The sequence below is a fragment of the Podarcis erhardii genome (genome assembly GCF_964252035.2).
Source record: "Podarcis erhardii genome assembly, chromosome: 1".
NCBI lineage: Eukaryota > Metazoa > Chordata > Lepidosauria > Squamata > Lacertidae > Podarcis > Podarcis erhardii.
The window spans coordinates 63,799,612-63,819,932 of NC_138497.1; the positions used below are offsets into that span (position 1 = coordinate 63,799,612).

The window sequence follows — 20,321 nt, forward strand, 5'->3', positions numbered from 1 at the left end:
GCCAACTACTTTCACATTAACTTTTGTCAAGTCACACTGTACATGTCACTGAATTAATGCAAACTAGTGTGCAATTCAAGAATTACTACCTCCAACAACATGACAAACCAAACTATGTTCAAATGCAAAATGCCAAGGCAACCCATCAGAAATACTTCCATGATCAGTATCCAGTTTCATCTGCATGCATGAATGAAAGGAACTGAAATGTTTTAGCTGAACTATATAATATAACAGAACTAGGCACATTCGTGAATCCTGCGGACTGGAATTCGGTCATTGGAAATAGCTGAAATAGCAAAAAAAAAAAAAAGCTCAACAACTTTTTGAAATATGGCAACCCTATTAAAGCTAGGTCCTCAAGTTTCATAAACTGGAGTACAGTTACTCTGTATTGGTTGTAATTTTTGCAATGTTATTTATTAATTTGTATGCTGCTTATATGCTAAAATGGCTTATCACAGAATAAACTACCTCTTCTTTATGTACATGTAAGCATTTAAACATGTAAGAATCTCCATTCCACCTAAGCATATACTGACTAGAAACCACTTGGACCTCACCTCACCCCTCCACTTCTTACACCAATACTCAACATTTCAGGAACTTTTGCCATTTAAAAGATATACTGGGGATATGTTTTTCCATTCTTTGCCATCCAAACACTTTTTCTTCAGGTCACAACCACATGTTTACACACAAGGCTATTTTTCCTGCAGTGAAACGAAGACACCCTCATATCCAGACTAGACATAATTTTCTTACTTTTGAATAGGAATTCACAGGCAACCCAGCAAAAGTAAGGTGACTGAAGTGCAGTTTATATTGCCTGGATGAACAGATTAAGGAATAATTAATCCTCACCTGTTTGGCTCAGCCTTGGGCATAGTGGGAGGCAAGGAAGCAGAATATATCTATCATTCTGCCACTTCAGATATTAAAGTCTTTCCAAAACAAAAACAAAAAGGTAGTAAAGCCACCCTAAAAAGACCAAGACAGTTCCTCACTATAACAGAAGTGGGGTGACTAAACTGACTCTCAAGATGTTGTTGATGTTGGACTAAATCCCACCAGCCCCAGCCAGCATGGTAAATGGTCAAGGATGATGTAAGTTGTAGTCCAACAAAATCTGGAGGCCCACACGCTACCCCTCCCTACACTATAGCAAGACTTACTTATACCACAAATCAATTCACCCCAACCAAGTATCCTCCAAATGTTTTGGACTCTGACGTTAGCCATGCAGAATACAGTTAATTGAGTCCCACAACATCTGAAGGGCAACAAGTTGAGGAAGGCTGCTATGAATATATCTGATCAGAAATGGCACAACTCTCTTAGGAAAACATTTATCTAATACCCTGTAACAATGTAGAAGTGGCATGGTTTTACAGAGTTCTATTTAGCTACAGAGAAACTAACAAGAATATTGTTGAATATCTGCAACAAGAGTTTTCTTGCAGCAAATGCCACAGCGGTGACCAAGCTGGCCGAGGAGCACAAAACACTTGCACACTGTCATTGGACTAGTGAACTTGTCAAACATCTTTCATGGGCTTTCCCCCTAAAAACTAAAGCCCCCAACCACCATCTCTGAAGTACAGACCAATGCCCTCTTCTAACTTTGTCAGCACACACTTTTATTCTTCTGAAAGGATCCCTATTCTATTATCCAAAACAGTCATGAAGCCCCAAGTTAGATATGCTAAACCTGATTATTTTACAACAGTCAAAACAAAATAAAAAAATTCCTTCCAGTAGCACCTTAAAGACCAACTAAGTTAGTTCTTGGTATGAGCTTTCGTGTGCATGCACACTTCTTCAGATACACTGAAACAGAAGTCACCAGGCCCTTCTATATAGTGAGAAAGTGGGGAGGGGTATTACTCAGAAGGGTGGTGTGATTGGGTGATTGGCAGATAGCTGTGATGAGCCTGTTGACGACTCTTAACGACTGCAATAGGTCTTGCAGGAAAAAGCAAGGGGTGAGAAGGTGAAAAATGGCTTTGTCATGTATAATGAGATAAGAATCCAATGTCTTTGTTCAGACCAGGTCTCTCCATGGTTTTGAGTTTGGTAATAAGTTGCAATTCAGCAGCTTCTCTTTCCAGTCTATTTCTGAAATTCCTTTGTAATAGAACAGCTACTTTGAGATCTTGTATAGAATGTCCTGGGAGATTGAAGTGTTCTCCTACTGGTTTCTCTGTCTTGTGATTCCTTTTTTTTTATTTTTTTATTTATTATTTTGTTTTGACTATGGCAGACCAACACGGCTACCTATCTGTAACATTTTACAACAGGTACTTCCTAGAAGACTGATGAATGCTAGATGTAATGCACGACCACTCCACACTGCAAACCAGTCTCAGTACACCCTCCGCATAGCAAACAGAAAGAAAACTTTCCTGCAAAACTGAGCTCCGAAAGAAAGCAAAACTAAGTGTCAAATCCATTCTAAATTAAGGGTTCTCTTTGTTCATTTAATTTGCTCACTGATCTGCAATCGTCAAACCACACCCACAGGTTTTCTTCAACTGCAAATCACTTGAAAATTCTTACCGTTTTGTTAAAAAAGATCCGAGACCCACATGAACTAAAGCAGTTGGTTAAAGCATGCTGCTGATAACACCATGATCACAGGTTTAATCTCCATATGGGACAGCTGCATATTCTTGCATTGCAGGGGGTTGGACTAGATGATCCTCAGGACCCCTCTAACTTTATGGTTCTATGTTGGAAATACACTGAATATTTATTAAAGATAGAGTGCCTTGCATGTTACTGAAAAACACATTTCAAACATAAACAAACCTCAGAATCAATATAAACATTAATGGTCATATTAAAAAGTGCAGCTAATGAGTCTTTTCTAAAGCTTATCTACTGAAAATAAAGGCTGTAATGCCACCCTTTTCACAAACCAAGACTAGATGAGGCAGTTTTAGTCTCCAGTCTTCCCTTATTGAAAAAATATTGCACTGTACCAAGAAGGCTTTTTAATTCTGTTCTTGTGCAACATCATGAAACAGATGTCATTCTCTTTTGCACACTCCTTTTCATTTAAGTGGGCATCTACAAAAATGCTTGATGAAATACATTCTACAAAGAAGATACTCCACTAAGATTCCCTCTAGAACAAATACACACAAAACTTGTACAAACAGGTCTCACTGGAGGAAGAATTTTTCCACTCTATTTCAGATAATGTTTAAATGGAAGCCTAATTAATTTCAGGTGAACTTTTGCTCAAAGTTAGTGTCTCTTCTATTATTAGAAACCAAGCATGAAGACTTCACTTATTTTATATTAAGCAGTAGCCAACATTTCTAATTGGCATTTAACCTATTTTAACTGAGCATAGCACTCTGGATTTCCATGTTCTGAAAGATAAACCTCTTGTACAATTTTCGGAAAGAAAATTATGGAGGCTAGAGTGAGGGAAGCTAAATGAAGACAACTGGTATGAAAGAAGCAAACCAAATGGAACACAGCAATTGTGGTTTTACTATACATAGGATGAGGAGAGAGAAAATATAAACCAATGTAAATAAACATAGCTAGGCCCTGTACAGCTGCACTAGAAGTACCACACAGGACATCTTGTTTGACAGGAATCCTAAAAACTAAAGAAAGCAAGAACAATGTTAAAGAACTGCAGCCTACTATAATGCTTATCAAGGAAAAATGTCTACTAGAACTGGATTATTTTATTCCTTGCTTCCAGATGAGGCTACTCACGCCTGTTGTTGTTTTTTTATTATTATTCAAAGGGTAACTAATGTATCTAGATGCTAGGTTGAATTGGATCAATTCCACTAAGGCTCTAAAACTCTTGTTGGGTGATGCTCTCTCGCTATGGTGTCTCCCATGTATTTGACTCTCTTTAGGTGGACTTCAAGCAATGGCATGGTGAATACACACCAATAAACACTAAGTGCCTGCAGTGAAGCACATCAGATTGTTGGCAACCTCCTTTTTATATCAACTGAGCATCAAAGAACTGTGATATTTTAAGCCATTACTCTGTCCTTTCACCTGAATAAAAAGGAAAACATGGTCAAGGCGAAGCATGGAGAAAATAAACAGACAGTAAGAGAAGCTTTCCTTGCCTTAGGTAATAGTTATGATCATAGTGATCAATTCAACTGAGTTATGATAATAGAATCATACAATCTAAGAGTTGGAAGGGACCCAAGGCTCCTCTAGTCCAACCCCTTGCAATGCAGAAATCTCAGCTACAGCATCCATGACAGATGGCTATCCAACCTCTCTCTGCTTTAAAACCTCCAAAGGAGGAGAGTCCACCACATCTCGTGGGAGTCTGTTCGACTGCCAAACAGCTCTGAATGTCAGAAAGTTTTTTTGAATGTTTAGCTGGAATCTCCTTTCTTGTAACTTGAAGCCTTTGCCTCGAGTCCTACTCTCAAGAGCAAGAGAAAACAAGCATGCTCATTAGTATAAGCTAGCGAAATTGTGGCAAAAGACACAATTGACTGTGTCAGCATAGTCAATGTGCTGGACATCACCTATCTCGCAACAATGCAATGTCATAATCTGAACAAACTCTGGGTAATGAAACCAGGTTTCCTGCAACCAAGCAATCCAAGAGATTCTTCGGTACATACAGTATTTTTAGTAACTGCTATAACTGCCAGTCATGCATCTTCATGTCCCATTAAACTGTTCTCTTTCCTACCACACCAGTGCCAGCCAGCCTGTAAGACTTGTATCTATCTTAACTATTATGCTTCCCTTCTTTATACTGATTTTCAAATATTAATTTATAATATCACAAAATAACTTCATTTACAATAAGATATTAAGATAATTCAGTTTATAAACAGCAACAGCCATTTGCCTGGTTATTCGTGGCCAGTAAGGAACACCTCAAGGCAGGGAGCCATTTGTAAATTGGGAGATAAGCAATTGCAATATCAGAGTTGTTCTTCTAGGTCACTGATATGCTACAAATGATTAACGTATGTGTGTGGGCAGATGGGCTGGTAAAATTGTTGCTGGTAGCAATTTTGTGACCTTATTTCCAAGGCTAATTTAAATATGTAATGGTTTTCAATCCCTCAACTTGCTCAGAATAACCTTAACATGCAATTCACTTTCCCTCATTTCCCTTTGCAGCCATTTAAGTTATTCCTATGACTAGAGAGAAAAAGAAAACAATGTGTGTCCATGTTTGTTCGAAGTTCAGCATACATTCTGAACACAACATAAATGTTTGGCCCAGTTCAGATGTCATAAACACAATGCAACCTTCCCCTCAAACCCATATTTTAAAGGCTCTGGCATGTTCTGCAGGATCTTACACTCTCTCCTAAGGATCGCCTTCTCCACTTCTTGGTTTTCCATAGCTATAGTTTGTACTACCTATAGTTAGTTTGGCAAACATTATGCTGGTGGGGGAAAGGGGATTAAATAGGAGGATGTCAAGGAGGAACTGGAGTTCACAAAAGAAAGTAGGCAAGTAAACAACACAAACTTGTGACACACTCATGAATCTCCAAATCATGGTTTGGATATAGTCTGTTGCATCACACCTGGCCTAGTGAAACTTCTAAAAGTGAATGTCAAAGTTCTAACACTGCAAAAGGGTTATACAGTGGTACCTCGGGTTAAGTACTTAATTCGTTCCGGGGGTCTGTTCTTAACCTGAAACTGTTCTTAACCTGAAGCACCACTTTAGCTAATGGGGCCTCGCGCTGCCGCCGTGCCACCGGAGCACGATTTTTGTTCTCATCCTGAAGCAAAGTTCTTAACCCGAGGTACTATTTCTGGGTTAGCGGAGTCTGTAACTTGAAGCGTGTGTAACCTGAAGCGTATGTAACCCAAGGTACCACTGTAATAGTAATAATCTGTGGCAGTGGGCTAGAAAAGAAATTAATCCAGAAACTGATACGGATATACTGCTAAGAAAATTAGTATTTTAAAATTCCCATGGGGCAGCGACGTTTATGCTGCCTGCTTGGTGCGGACAACATCTAAATGTATACCACAATATTCTTTGGGGGGAAAGAAGTGAAATTTCAGTAATACAAGACCTGACTGCAGCTCAAAGCAAGTGTTCATTATAGCTTTTCACTGTTAACCCCTCATGGAAAGGTGAGGCACACCCAACATGCCCTATTATGAGATTTGTGGGAAGCCTTGCTTAGCATTGCAACTTTCTAAGCCAGACATTTCAAGATACTATCACTCTGAAACCATCAGATTGTGAGACCCTTGCATGCTGCAAGTACTTCAGTGTCAAACTGTAGAAGCAGCACCTACAACAAAATGCAATACTGTGGAGTGCTCCTCTGCAGCATGCCACCCACCCAGACATGTCCATTCTCGGGACTTTGTCCTCCTGTCTAAGTTTTCTGTTTTTATTCAATAGACAAAAAATATTCCATAGTAACTGAGAATGCTCAGTCCCCACTGAGCTGCTCCGCCATCCCAACACCCTTTTAGGGTTTTTCCCTCCCCCAACTTTTTGTGTACATTTTTGCAAACCTGGGGGTTCCCCTATGGGTTGGGTCTGCATAATCCAAATCACCTGGCACTCACAGAATGAGTTTTGTCTTAGTATATAGGATTGCAGATCCAAGCTCTCTCACAACATCTCAAATGCACAAGCCAAACTAAGCAAGCATATACTTATCCTTTAATATTTCACCAATATCCAGTTGAAAAAGTGTTTATGCTTGAAGCATCCCTGCCTAGATTTCCTATCCTAATCTGTTCTATTTTGTGGAAATAGCAGTCAGTGACTAAGTGAAAAACCGTAATAATTATAATGAAAAAGGAGAGTATCTGCACAAGTACCTGTACCCTCTCTCCATGTTTAAAGTACACAGTACTCCTGCTTTTTTTAAAATGACACAGCCCTGCGCTAGCTACCTCATCTTACTCCAAACCTGTTCTCATATTTATAATCCTTATTTATGCACTCCTACCTAATCCTCTTTGGTTTCATATACACAGCTATTTTTAATGTTAATCCCCACCACCTTCTCTTGGCCTTTAAACAATGCAACTCTGCTACATAATCCATTTCAAAATTAATTATTGATTCTTCTTGTCTGCCTCAAATCTTCTCAGCTGACAAATTCAGCATATAGCCTCCAACTATCTTTGAAACCAAACAGGACTTTGCTTCAGTGCTCCCTGAATATCTTATAATTTCCTTTAAAGCACTGGATACTTGAATGCTCAAGCAAGCTTTAGGACCAAAAGCGTAAAAAATTTAGGAAATTCCTCAGAGCTTTTAAGACAAGTCTGCATACACAGCACCAGGTGTGATTAACCACACACACACCTTAGAACACCACACCCTTGAAATCCTAGATGCAGTACACACCTAGCATTGTTTTCTGAGGTATTTAGTTTTTCTTATAATGGCATTGTTAGATAGAAAGGCTGGGATTATTTGTACTGGAATCTCAGTTTTACTGCATCTGTTTTCAAATCCAAGCCCCAGTAACATGTCAGGATCAACTGATTTATACAGAAAGGCAGGTGTCATTAGTCAACATTAGTCAAACTAAAAGGATGAGAATTGGAGAATCAGGCTAAGGCTGTGGTTACACTCCCGCTCATTCTGCATCCACAGTGTGCTCCCACCCGACACGTTCTCCATGATCCATATCTATCTGGTATCAGTCTTATGGTTCCCTATGAAATACTGTGTTTTGATTCATTCCCTCCCCCCCAAGAGAAAAAATGACCCACCTGCTCTTTAAGTCAGTATTGTGTACACAGCCATAAAATAAAATAAAGGGGGGCAATGTGGCAAATCAGTAGCTAGGCTCAATTCAATTAAAACTTCCCTGCTGGTTTGTAAAACAGGGCTTGGAATTTACAGCCCAGTCATATCTATGTTTACTTGGAAGTTCAATAAGAGAGGATGCCTAGGATTGACACCACACATACACACACATTTGAGTTACGCTAGGTGTTTGTTACGACATCCTTGTAGCCTATGTTCATGAATGCAAAATTAGTGAACTACCAACTGTTTCCCTTTAGCACTCAGAAACGTTACCACCTGAATACCCACGGATGTGGTAGAAAAAGTTCGACTTTTTTAAAATAGCCTTTTAGCCATCCTGAAAAGGACACCCCGATTTTAAGTCTCGAGGTGTTCAGGGAGGCTGCCTGACACCAAGTAAAGTGGACACCGGAATCTGGATTACAATTTAAGCACTGGCATCCTAATTACACTTACAGTACTTGCGAGGATGCCCCACTTAATTTACTTTGAAGGAGCACCCACAGGAAAAGGGCTGTGTAAAAAAAGAAGAAAGGAAGAAACCCATATCTAATCTGCACGACACCATGCGCGCTTCCCAGGTAGGCGAAGGGGACGCGCAGCAGCTCTCGGTTGGCCGCAGCGGGGCCGATCTCCACGCAGGTAAAGCTTCGCAGTCAGGCCTGGGGCAAAGAAGAAAGGAAAGAAAGAGGCTCCTTCCCGCCTCCGCCCCCCCCCCTCTCAGGCCAGGCTGCGAAAGCGAACACAACCTGTTTGGCAAGGTGAAGGCAAGCGCAACCACCAACTCCCCCCGCCCCCCCCCCGCCCCGGTCGCCTTCCCCGCCCGACTTACAAGGTGTGGGTGAAGGCGCTGAGTCTCTCGGGCACGGCGGCGAGCCCCTTCCCGGAGCAGTCCACCCCGCCGTCCCCATCGCAGCTGCAGGAAAGCGGGCAGGGAGGAGGGGAAGCTCCTCGGCTGGGCCCAGGCAAGCTCGCGAAGCCCCAGGCGAAGAAGCCGAGCAGCGGCAGGCAGCGCATCGCGAGAGCCGCCCTCGGCGCCCAGACCTGCCCGCCGGCAACCCGGGGAGCCGCCGAGATGGGGTCTCCCCGTCGAGGGCCAAAGGGCCAAGTCCAGTCAGTCGCTCGCTCGCTCGGCCCTTCTTCGCCTGAGCCGAGTCCTTGCTATCGCGGCTGCCTGGCTGCCCACCTCAGCGCTCCGCGTCAGCAGCAGCCGAGTCCTCTTGCCTTTCCCCTTCCTCCTCCCCTCAGCAAAATCCCCCCGACGCTTCAGCGGCTCCCCTTCCTTCCCGCTCCATGGAGAGGCGGCAGCTCGTCGTCAATCATTTCTCAAGCGAGCAGGTAAGGACGCGCCCCGCTGGGCTCTGCCATGGCAGCCTCGCCGAGCTCCCCTCCTGACGCCGACGCCGCCGCCGCGTGTAGCGCAGCCTCCCCGCTAGGAAGTGGACCTTGCAGCCATTCCAGCGCTCGCTCGCCCGCTGCGCTGCGCTTCGCCTGGCCAGCAGCCTGCCTGCCTTCTTTCGCCTTCTAGGGTTGCACACAATGCGGACGGCTACTGCGTGCGCTCCTCGCCAACCCCGGCGCCGGCGCCTGCCGCTGCTTGCTGCTGCGCTATGCAGAACGACGAGGTGTGTATGCTAATGAGGAGGACGCTGCCGCCCGCCCGCATTGGTGCAGAGAGAACTTCGGCCTGATAAATATGCAAATATTTCCACGCACGTTTCCAAAAAAAAAAAAAAAAATCTCGGCAACGTCCTCCGGGAGGGGGAAAAGCGGGCCTTCATTGGCAAGCGGAGCAGTGGGTGGGCGGGGAAAGAGGCGCTGAGTGACAAGGAGGGCGGGGCGGAGGGCGGCTTGGGGAAGAGAGCGGGGCTGCCCCGGCTAGCGGGTGGGGGGAGGCTAGGTTTCTTCGATCCACGGTAGAGCCGTGCGTTGCGTGCGCATTGCGTGACGCACGGCTGCTCGCGGAAGCTTCCGGCTGGCCCGGGATTCCGCCGGGAGAGGCGCGAGGAGGAGAGGGTTGCTCTTGCGCCCGGGCCTGGGCTGCAGGCTCCGGGTGAGCAGAGCGGCGGCTCCACGTCCAGCAAGGAGGCTGGGGGAGTTAAAAAGGCGCGCCAGTGGCCGAGTCCAAGCTGGAGGGCCCGGAAGCTGCAGTCGTCGGAATGGCCCCAATCCCGAGAAAGACAGGCATGGCCCATTGCCAAGGCAGGCACCTCCTGAGGAGTGGGGTGCCCCAGTTAGCTGCAGCTGCTCTCCGGTTCATTGGAAAGGGGCTTGTGCTGCATGGGCTGCTTTCTCCGGACTATTGTGTATCTGATTAAAAGTACAACGCATAAAGCAATGTTTGCAGACACTTCAGGATGGAAGCTTATTGTGAAATAGGTGTTTCCCCGCCGATGTTTTATTTTCTTTCTGCAGCACCAACACTGCCTTTTAATTTTTTTATGTTGAATCCAGCTTTTCCATATTGTGAAATACTCAGGGAAGTAAAAGCAGCACACTGAACACTTGCAGTGGCTGCTAGTGCGGAAGGTCATTAGTGCTGGGGGTGGGGGAGGTTGTGGTGTGTGGATATGTTTCCGTGGGCTTGCCTTGACTTGCATATGCTCGGTCTGGCCCTTTTGTTTCCAGCAGCTCCCATTTTTAAAGGAAAGAACCCTATTTCCACTTATTGCCACATGCCCAGCAAAAAAAGGGGGAAAAAATCTGTTCTTTCAAAATCTCCACATGATATATGTGGGAAATTTCTAGGGAGATCAAAATCACAGTACCTACACCAGGCTTTTAAAACAAGATGGTGGTGGTGCTAATGATGAAGGTCTTTCACAAAACCTCTTACAGAACAAAGAGAAGATGAATATTGCCCACCCGCTCCCCCTCAAAAAACACAAGCCTTCATTTTGCAACAGGTTAACTGGCTGGATAAAGCTGGTAACCTTTGCTCTTGCATACTTCCTGGAAGTGTGTGTGCACAGGTACAAAATGTGTGCAGAACTGGCAAATTTAATGGAGAACCTGGGAGGAGTGATCGAGTTGAGGACAGAAAAGAACAGTCCTGATGCTTTCTGTCCAGCTCCACCCACTAGTGTGGATAGCAAAGGAACAAATGGCAATGAATATTATGACTGAAAAAGAGAGCATGTTCAGCAGTTAACTTGCCACACACAGGAATAAATGGATCTTCAAGACCTGTTTGAGATATAAGGTCCTCCATCTGAAATAACCCTGAAACCATACTTAAACAAAAAGCTTGTGAGGAAACTTCTAGAAACAGTGTGGGCCTCTGGGAGGACTCTCTAGTGTGAGAATCCCACACTAGGTACATCATAACACTAACATAGTGGCTATTGGTACTTCAGGCAGTCCTCAGTTGAACCTGCCATGACTTCTCTCTTGGCCTCATTTCTCCATCTGCAACAGAGAGGATAATAATACAGACTTAACTTACAGCAGGGGTGGGGAACCTCTGACCCATGGGCCTCATTTGGTCTGCCACAGATCCCAATTTATCCTGCAAGTTCATTTCCCACAAACCAAGAGCCAAGCAAGGCCCTTTGCAAGACTCTTGCTCCTTGCAAAAAGCCCTGCTCAGTGCTTTGAAGTGCCAGTGACCAAGTGATCAGCAATGTCTCCAAGCAGCATGCAGGGCGGCCGAGCCCACCTGTCAAATTTGGCCTGGTGTAAGGGGATAAAAGGAGCTTGCCTGCAAGCCAGATCCAGTTCCCCTCTCCTGCCTTACACAGTTGTTGTAAGGATTACCTCTAGTAATGCATGTGACATGCTTAGAACACTTGAAAGGGCTATACAAATGTTAAATATTTGTTTTATCAAGGCTGTGTGCTGCTCCAGCTAATTGTTTGCATTGGAACTTGGATGTGGCTTCAACCTGGGTAGTTATTAAAGAGTTAACTCAGTCCTTACTATAGTCCTGTTTACTATTGTAAAAATTATATGGAAGTTGCTAACCTGGATTCCTGGAAGCAGAATGATTCAGGAAAGTATTTTACTCAGAGAGACTAGATCCATATTTTTGCCTTGGCTATTGGATGTTCACAAAATGCATCACCCCCAAGAATATTATTTTTCTACCTTGGTGACCTTCAGACCTTTGAGCTTTATTTCAAGAAAGGCAGTGGCTCTCCAAATAGAAGTAGCTGAACCCTACTACTTTGGGTAGTAACATCACTTTGTGAAGGTATTGCTGGAACATTCTGGGCAGATTCAAGACATGCCAAACTAGCCAGCTACCAAATAGCAAGAAAGGTAAGTTCTGAAACCTGTCTGGAAGCATTGTGGTGGGTCACCCAAACACTTTCAAATCCCTCAGAAGCATGTTCTGTGCTGTGGATCTTTTCCATGAAGTGTGCGGTACAGAGGTTTTTTATAAGCTTCACCACCAAGTGGTTTGTTGCAATCATCCCAAAGGTTCTTTTGTTTGGCTTCTAGAGCTCACTTTCATACAAAGCATAGATGATCTCTAGCCATTTAACAAACAAAAAACAGTGAGTATAATGTCATCACAGGATTGACTCCTCACCTCCCAAAGTCAACAGTCTGCCAAAATACAAGTGGCTATTCCTTTTGCCCTTTTGAACATTTAATTGATACACAGCTAATTTTGTATATCCCTTAGTGTTAGATAATGTAGATAGGCTTTGGGCCTATAGATTAACTCTCAGGGAAAGGAATTCCATACCTGGAAACTACAACAGAGCAAAACATTTTAAATTTAATTGTTCTTTTAGAATCACATATTGTGAGGTATGGAAATTTTTCACTGCTGAATAAGCATTCACTTACTATCCTGAGTTAAGCAGAATGTTTTAAATAATATAGGCTAATGGCAGTTGCAATTTTATAATTGTGCTCACATACTATTTCCTGCTTTGTCTTATATTGTGCATATTGCAAAAAAGATAATTTAAAAAGATAATTAAAAAGAAAATGATGCTAATGAGAAATGCAGTTGACATGGCTGTGCAGATAGTAATGGGTGTGGTTTTGAGTTGGTTGCATTGTAACAAAACGAAAAGGTTTTTGTGAGTGATAAAAACGTTGTAACTGATCTAAGCACATGCTTATTCTGCTGAAATCAAATTGGACTTTAAAGTGCCTATGTTTAGCTGGATTTTGCACTTCAGCTGTGTACACACTCTCACCACTGGTTCGGGAAGTGGTGTAACCACAATTCATATCTATTCTCCATCCATCCTGTTGTTCCTTATGAAATACTGCATTTTGATGCATCCCCACAAAACTAGCTTCCATCTTATTTGAGAAAAGGAATGGCCTAGCTGTGTTTCAAGTTAGTAATGTGTTGTGGCTGTAGGTTGTGACTGCCTCTAAATAGTTTTGTTTTCATAGCTTTCAATTCTGGAAACCCTCATTTTATTACATCTAAGGAAATACAAATGAGGATCAGATTGCACTTTATTAAATTTAAGATCACATATTGCAAAACCTATGTTAAGGTAGTTCCCTAAAGGAGTGGTAGTGTTTCTCTTAAGTTGAGTGGCTTAGAATAAGTAGTAGCTGCTTTTCATAAATTATAAGAAGAAAAATCCACGTATTTTATTTTTCAACACATATGAGCCATTCACTATTAAATCATCACCATATTTCCTGCACATGTTTACTCAGAAGTAGGGATGGAAGGAACTGCCAATTTTGGTTCTCCCAATGTCTCGTTTTTCCAGTTTTAAGATCCTCATGGAGAGTCATCATTATAGTATTCATCATTTTTATATGCAGCTCTGGCTAATGCATACATTTTTCGCAAGCAGTTTCCCCCAACATAATGCATCTTTGTATGCTACTTTCACTAATTCCTTCATTCTTAAATCCACTCTCCCCTAATATATGTATTTTTGTAAGCGTTGTTTGAATGGAGAACTGCATCACAAATTTCAGATAATTGCAAATTTTGGAAGTTAGTAGTGTTTTGGATTGCATATTGTTTCAGAAGTGGGAATTTGACAGATTTGGCTTTAAATGCACCCTGAATTGAACGTCTCCTCCAACACTACTCAGAAATGACTCCTACTATGTTCAGTGGGTCTCATTCCTTAACAAGTGTGGTTAAGATCGCAGCCTAAAACATGGAACTAAAGCAACTTCATAAAATACATAATTCCTTGTAGTTCCTTTTGTCAGACAGAACCCTGCAATAGCTTTGCCTCCCCAAAGGTCTACTAACTTGGGATGCAAACTGAGAGTGAGGAAGCCACCTAACAGTTTCTCTTTCACCAAATCTGATGCCAGAAGAAGGAAATCATAACACCTGTAAGACCTCAGTTGCAAGTCCTTGAGGAAGCCTAAAATCCAGCACCAATTCTATGAAATAATTAGATGAGCAAATTTAAATGTTCGAATAAAAGCTTTAAATTGATATGGTACATCTGTTAATTGCAGCCTCACAAACACACACACACACACACACACACAGTGAGCACACAGGATGTGATCTAGCTATTAACATCAAGGAAAGGGTTAAACACATGCTTAACTTTGTCCCACTGAAATAAAGCTGCTTAAGTTTGACTGGATTGTGCCTACAAAGTACCGTAATAATGGGATAGCAGGCTCAGGTGTTGTTATTTTCTCTGTCGCTTCCTCCTAGAAGAACCTTGACTAAATCTGTTAAAATTGCACACATACCATATTTTTCGCACCATAGGGCGCACCGGACCATAGGGCGCACCTAGTTTTTAGATGGGGAAATCAATAAAAAAAATCAAAACTGAGTAGCTTGGGAGGCTATGACTGGCTGGCTGGAATCTTTGCACAGGAGTAGTGATGTTAAATTCTTGAGAATAATCTTTTGGAGAATATTCTTGAGAATATTCTTGCAGAGAGCCGGTGTGGTGTAGTGGTTAAGAGTGATAGACTCATAATCTGGGGAACCGGGTTCGGGTCTCCGCTCCTCCACATGCAGCTGCTGGGTGACCATGGGCCGGTCACACTTCTTTGAAGTCTCTCAGCCTCACTCACCTCACAGAGTGTTTGTTGTGGGAGAGGAAGGGAAAGGAGAATGTTAGCCGCTTTGAGACTCCTTTGGGTAGTGATAAAGCGGGATATCGAATCCAAACTCTTCTTCTTCTAATGAGGTGTGTACATTTAAAGCAGCCGTGTAGACGACACAGAATTTACAGTTTGTGGAGAATATTATCCAGAGAATTTTCTAGCACAGAATATTCTCACCTCATATCACTACACAGGAGCATTTCAAATTGCAGGCTCTTGCTGCAGACCCCACTTGTCACATTTGGAAATTATTTCCCCTGGTGGAGCCATTCGTCTCTTGTTAAATATCTCCCACAGCAGTAGCTGGCACAGAAGCTCTCAAAAGGAGTTCTCCATGTGGTAAAGCATTTTTTGCACCTTCTGGCCACTACCAGTGCCACAAAAAGCATTTCTATTGCTTTCCATATACCTGCTTTAATGTGAAAATCTTCCTGAGGCATTCTTCCTTGCAAAGTATAAATGTGTCATCTGAGATCAACTATTCAGCATTTTGTTTAACTATCAACTTTTGACAACCCAGAAGAGGGAGATGGTGAGACTACCCTCCCTCTCACCTTGGAAAACCCCACAACCTGCCCCAATTCCTTGGCTCAAAAGTACTATCAAAAAGCCCTAGGAGTCATGTTCAGCATAGGTCTTTCAGCAAGCTTAGTTTTAATACTGGCCAGGGCAAGTGCCCAACATCTATTAAAAGAGTACTTCATTCTGAGAGCACAGAAAGACGCATTTGCAGTTTTAGATATCCGAAAGAAACCTATTAACTTTAGACACTAGCAATGCTAATACTGAATCCAGACAATACGTAGAGGGAGAAATATTTTTTCTTTGCAGAGAATGATGAAAAAGCAACATTATTGGAAGCATAAACATCACCAAAGCGGTAAGCGCAAAGAGACTTCTGCTAAAAGCATATTATGTTACAGAGGTTTAAAAATAAGGAAGAGCTTCAACTGGGTCTGCAGCCAAAGTTGGGGTGAAGCCAATGAAGTAAACAGGAGATCAGGCTCAGCACAGGAGCAAAGGGCAGGCTTGTAGTCAGTGTCCAAAAGCCACAGCACGCTGAAAGTTAGGAAAGCATCGTGAATTGAAAGCGGAGCAGAGCCAGTAATTAGGTCAGGAAGTCATGTCAACAGCCAGAAGGCCTGAGCCAGACAGAAAGGTAATGTCTGCAGCATGAACAAGGCAGGAAGAGAGGAGGTAAGCTAGAACACCCTTCACCACGGACTGGAAACACATTCTTCCTAGGGCACTATTAAACTAACCAGACACGTCCTGCTTCCTGCCAGAACTTCATCTAGATGGCAGGAGGGGATGCTGAGAACCAGGAAACAAATGAACCAGAAAGTCCACTGGTTAGAAAGCTGGCAGTCCCGTGGGCTACGATAGTTTGTGACCGTTACACCAATGAGCTCCTCAACAGCAGCATAGAATAATTCTGTCCAGGCTGTGGAAATACTGAACTCACCCATATGTTTTATGGCATGTTTTTACAAGTGGGTCCGTACATTGCTGTTTCTGTGAGTGAAATGAAAGATCAATTTGACTAAAGAAGGGGTGGGGAGACATCACCTGGAGGTCTAAAGAACGGAGGAAATTATGCAGTGCATACACAGAGGCTCCACTCCAGGAAGCGGAAGGGAAACAGAAACCAGCATCATGGTAGCCGACAAAAAGAGAAGCGGGATTTTACTTCAGTGCCAACATTTTATTACATTTCTGGAAATTAAAAATTGCTCCTCTAATAAGCTAAACAATGCTGAAAATGCACAGGGTTGGTACTGCTTGATTTATTTAAAATTTGGTATTACTTCAGGCGCCTCTCCACATAAACCTAGAGAGGTCTCTTTGGGAAAGAACCGTTTAGAAGAGCCAGTGGGACAATTGCTTTTGCCCTCTCTCTCCCTACTCCTGTTGTCTTTCCATTTCTCCCTACACCCCACCCCCAAAAATCTATCTCTTCTGTTAATCTTTAAGGTGCCACAAAAGATTTCTGGGTTTTCTAACAGATTAATATGGCTTCCCCCAGTGCTATTTTTCTAGAAAAAGAGGTGCTGGAACTTACCATGAATGCCTTTCTCATTCTCTTAGAATGGCGATGGCACCCACTTGAGAGGTGTCGGAAGTGAGTTCCACCAAGTTCTGGCTGGGGGAAAAAGCCCTGGTTATCCCTCTGTTCTTTACCCTTGAGAATATTCTCTCCCTAGCAGCCTCCTTCTATCTGAACAAGCCCCCTGTGGGTTCTCCCTCACCTGACATTACCCCACAGGAATTCTCTTGCCCAGCTAAAAACCTTTCCCAGGCATTCCATCCATCCATCAAGCTCTGCCTCCCCAGCATTCCAGGACAACTCCCTCCATCCCATCATTAAGCCTGGCAGACGGGGCGGGGGAGAGAGAGAGTTGGTTTCAATGGAGACAAACAAACCCTAATTATTGGAATGATGGGAAATTTCAACCATGCAAATTATTGTGTACTCTGGGCTCCAAGCTCTATGCCAAACTGCAGATGATGATGATGACGATGATGATTAAACCACACGTCACCCTAAAGTCACCACTTCTTGTTTTAGTTTGTACCTTATGTGTTCTATCTGGTCAATAACTTCAAGCCATGAGGTGGCTCATAAATCTGTAAAATAAACACACCCACAAGTTCTCAAAACTATAGGTCATCATGTGCAATTATTGCATGCATTTCCATTTGTGTGGTTTCTCATGCATCTGGGTTTTAATTGTTTTATATCCAGCTGTTGCTATGAGCTACCTTGGGTGATTTGCTTGGGAAAAGTGGAGCATACATTCTTAAACCACTGTTTATTCATTATGTCACATCACAGAAATTTCACATAGAATTTCCCTCCCATCATGGAAGTGCTTTTTCACATCTGAACTATCTGGCATGGAAAGGACCTTCAGCTGCACACGTTTTCAAAATGAAAGACTCTTACTTCAGAACACCTGGAAGGGCTGTAGCTCAGGTGGAAAGAGCTATGTCTACAAAATGTCCCAGGTTCAGTCGCCCCCATTTCAGGTTGGGCTGGAAAGAATCCTATATGAAATCCTGCCAGTCAGTAGATACAGTACAGAACTAGACGGACCAGTCATCTGATGATATGTTCCTAGAAGCAGTCCTCAGAGGTGGATGAAGGAAACCCAATACAGCCAGGCTAGGCAAAGGGCAGGATTTGGTGCTGCTTAGTGCATTTCAGTGGAGGCAACTGGGAATTCATTCCACATGGGAATGAATGAATGGGGTAGCTTTTGTGTACATTAGAGCTGTTGCTCCTGTAAGAAACTACTCTGTATGAAACAAAAGCACTTTAACACCACCTAGTGGTATATGATACTGATGTGTACCAGCAGCTCGATCTGTTTCGGAGCTGCTCTGTGTTTTCACTATAATGGGAGAGCCTTAAAATGTTTATAAATTCCCCTCCTCTTTCCACAGAGGTAGGTGAAATTTGCAGGCATAGCAGCTCCTCCTGCCAAATTGTAGGCAGATACATTCAGGGGTTTTCCTGCAATTCACCTTTAAAGTTTGGTGGTTGGTTTGTATACTATTTTCTGCAAGACTTTGATGTAATTTCCAGGCATGGTGATTCCTTCTGAATAGACAAAACCTGTCAAATTTCTGAATGATAGTTGGCAGTGGTTCACAGAGTTTTACTGTTTTGTGGTGGGTGCAATAGGAATAATAAGTTCGGGGGTGGGGGTGGAAAGAAGACAATGGATCTCCAGGAAAGGCTGATGTGGGTAATATGTCGTCATCCCAGCAAGGATTCTGTTGTGCTAACTTTAGTTGCTAGGGGGTGGGCTTTTGTAGAATTATGTCCTGTTCCTCCTAAGAAAAACAGACACAGGAGCCCTAGGATTAGCATAGGTACAAATATACCAATTCTGTCACTTACTGAAGGATCCAGCCATTAAAATATATGCATGTATGCCTTTCACACAGTATGAAGAAATGGTATGATCAACTGGCCCCAGTTGCAAAATAATGATTTAACAAAGTAATGGAGAACTAGTGGGAAATTTGTCAGGACTGATGCAAACATGGAAGAATGAACTGCGTCACAATGTATGTGAGCAAGATTGGGAAACTGTCTGGTGAACCAAACTTGCCAAATCTATCTCTCCATATATTAGGGAAAATACAATCAAAATCATAGGACACCATTCCAACTTTCCCATGTGGCATCTGATATCTCCAGAACTGTTTACCTGGAAAGATTACAATCCTAGTGGGACATGCCATCATTTATGGTGGGGTTGCTCAGTAGCACAGACCTTCTGGGGAGATAAACACTTGCAATAGTAAAAATAATTATACATGCACCAATAGATTTCACACCTCAGTTGTCTTTTCTATCAGTCACTAAAGGGATAAACAGATGAAGACAACCCCCCACGCCCCAATTTTCCTATTAGTTGCAACAAGGTTCTCCAATGTCCAAATGTGGAGGGAATTGCATAGTTTAAAACTTAGATTTATGTTTCAAAAATGGCTTGTGACTAGCTGTAGCGGGGTGGGGTGGGGGAGACACATGATGTTAAGGTATTGAAAGGCAATGAAGAAAGTCACATTTTATGCAGTATGGTGGCAAAGTAAATACTAACAAAATTGTGCTGAAGAACAAGCTGCCCATGGCATCACTAAAAATCTGGATATTATGGTTCTCAGACATAGTAGGTCTCGTTCTCTGTGAGGCAGAAGCCATTATCTGGATTATAACGCAATTATCAGCCAGTTTATCAGGTTTAAAATCCTCTTAGGAAAAGGATTTAAATATTTGTATAGAGGAGGACATGGACTGAAAAGCACTTTGGACTTCTAAGCTGTGCAAATCATTATCTGCACATGTGAGAATGTTCCTTAAAAATTCAACACTGATGGCATTGTACTGCATACCCATTCAGCTATCTCATATTACTTCCAATGCAGTCCAGAACTGTTGGAGAGGTTGTAGGAATAAAGGGGCTTTTCCACATCCATAGTGTGAATGTTCACCGGTTGCTTTATTCTGGAATGAAATTTATCAGCAGATATCAAAGATTATTCAAATGTCTCCCCAGTTATCCCTACTAAATGTGTGGGCAGATACTAATAAGACGTTTTGCCAAAAGGAACATACAACATGATCTCTATAGCACAACAGTGGAAATCTTTTCTTCTTTTTCTTTTTTATCTGACTATATCCTTATGGCATAAAAATATCTGGAATTTAGTTAGTTTTTTTCAGCAAACACACACACGTTGTGAGTCACTAAGGGACAGAGGAAGATCCTGATCATTTCTATTCAGTATGGTGGGATTTTATTTCATATACCGTAGTTTAGTTTCAGATTTACAGGCATCTCTCCCCACACCATCAGGAGAAATATAGTTGCCATGGTTTTAGAACAGATGTTATTTAATATGTTTAGGTTTTGTATGCCCTGCTTTTAGCTGGATATGTGGTTGAATTTTTGCTATTGTTTATTTATCTCTGTGGTTCCACAATGATTTGAAAATAAAGGTAAATCTTTAAGAAAAATAT

At 42.5% G+C, this 20,321-nt stretch overlaps 1 protein-coding gene across 1 annotated transcript in view; it reads right to left on the minus strand.

Moving 5' to 3' along the window:
- LGR4 (leucine rich repeat containing G protein-coupled receptor 4) overlaps positions 1-9,423 on the minus strand; it is an 82,977-nt gene extending 73,554 nt beyond the window's left edge. Inside the window, exon 1 of the mRNA XM_081834645.1 lies at positions 8,598-9,423. Coding sequence (XP_081690771.1) covers positions 8,598-8,782 — 185 coding nt within the window. The 5' untranslated portion in view covers positions 8,783-9,423. The remainder of the gene's footprint in view (positions 1-8,597) is intronic.
- Between the last annotated feature and the right edge of the window lie 10,898 nt (positions 9,424-20,321).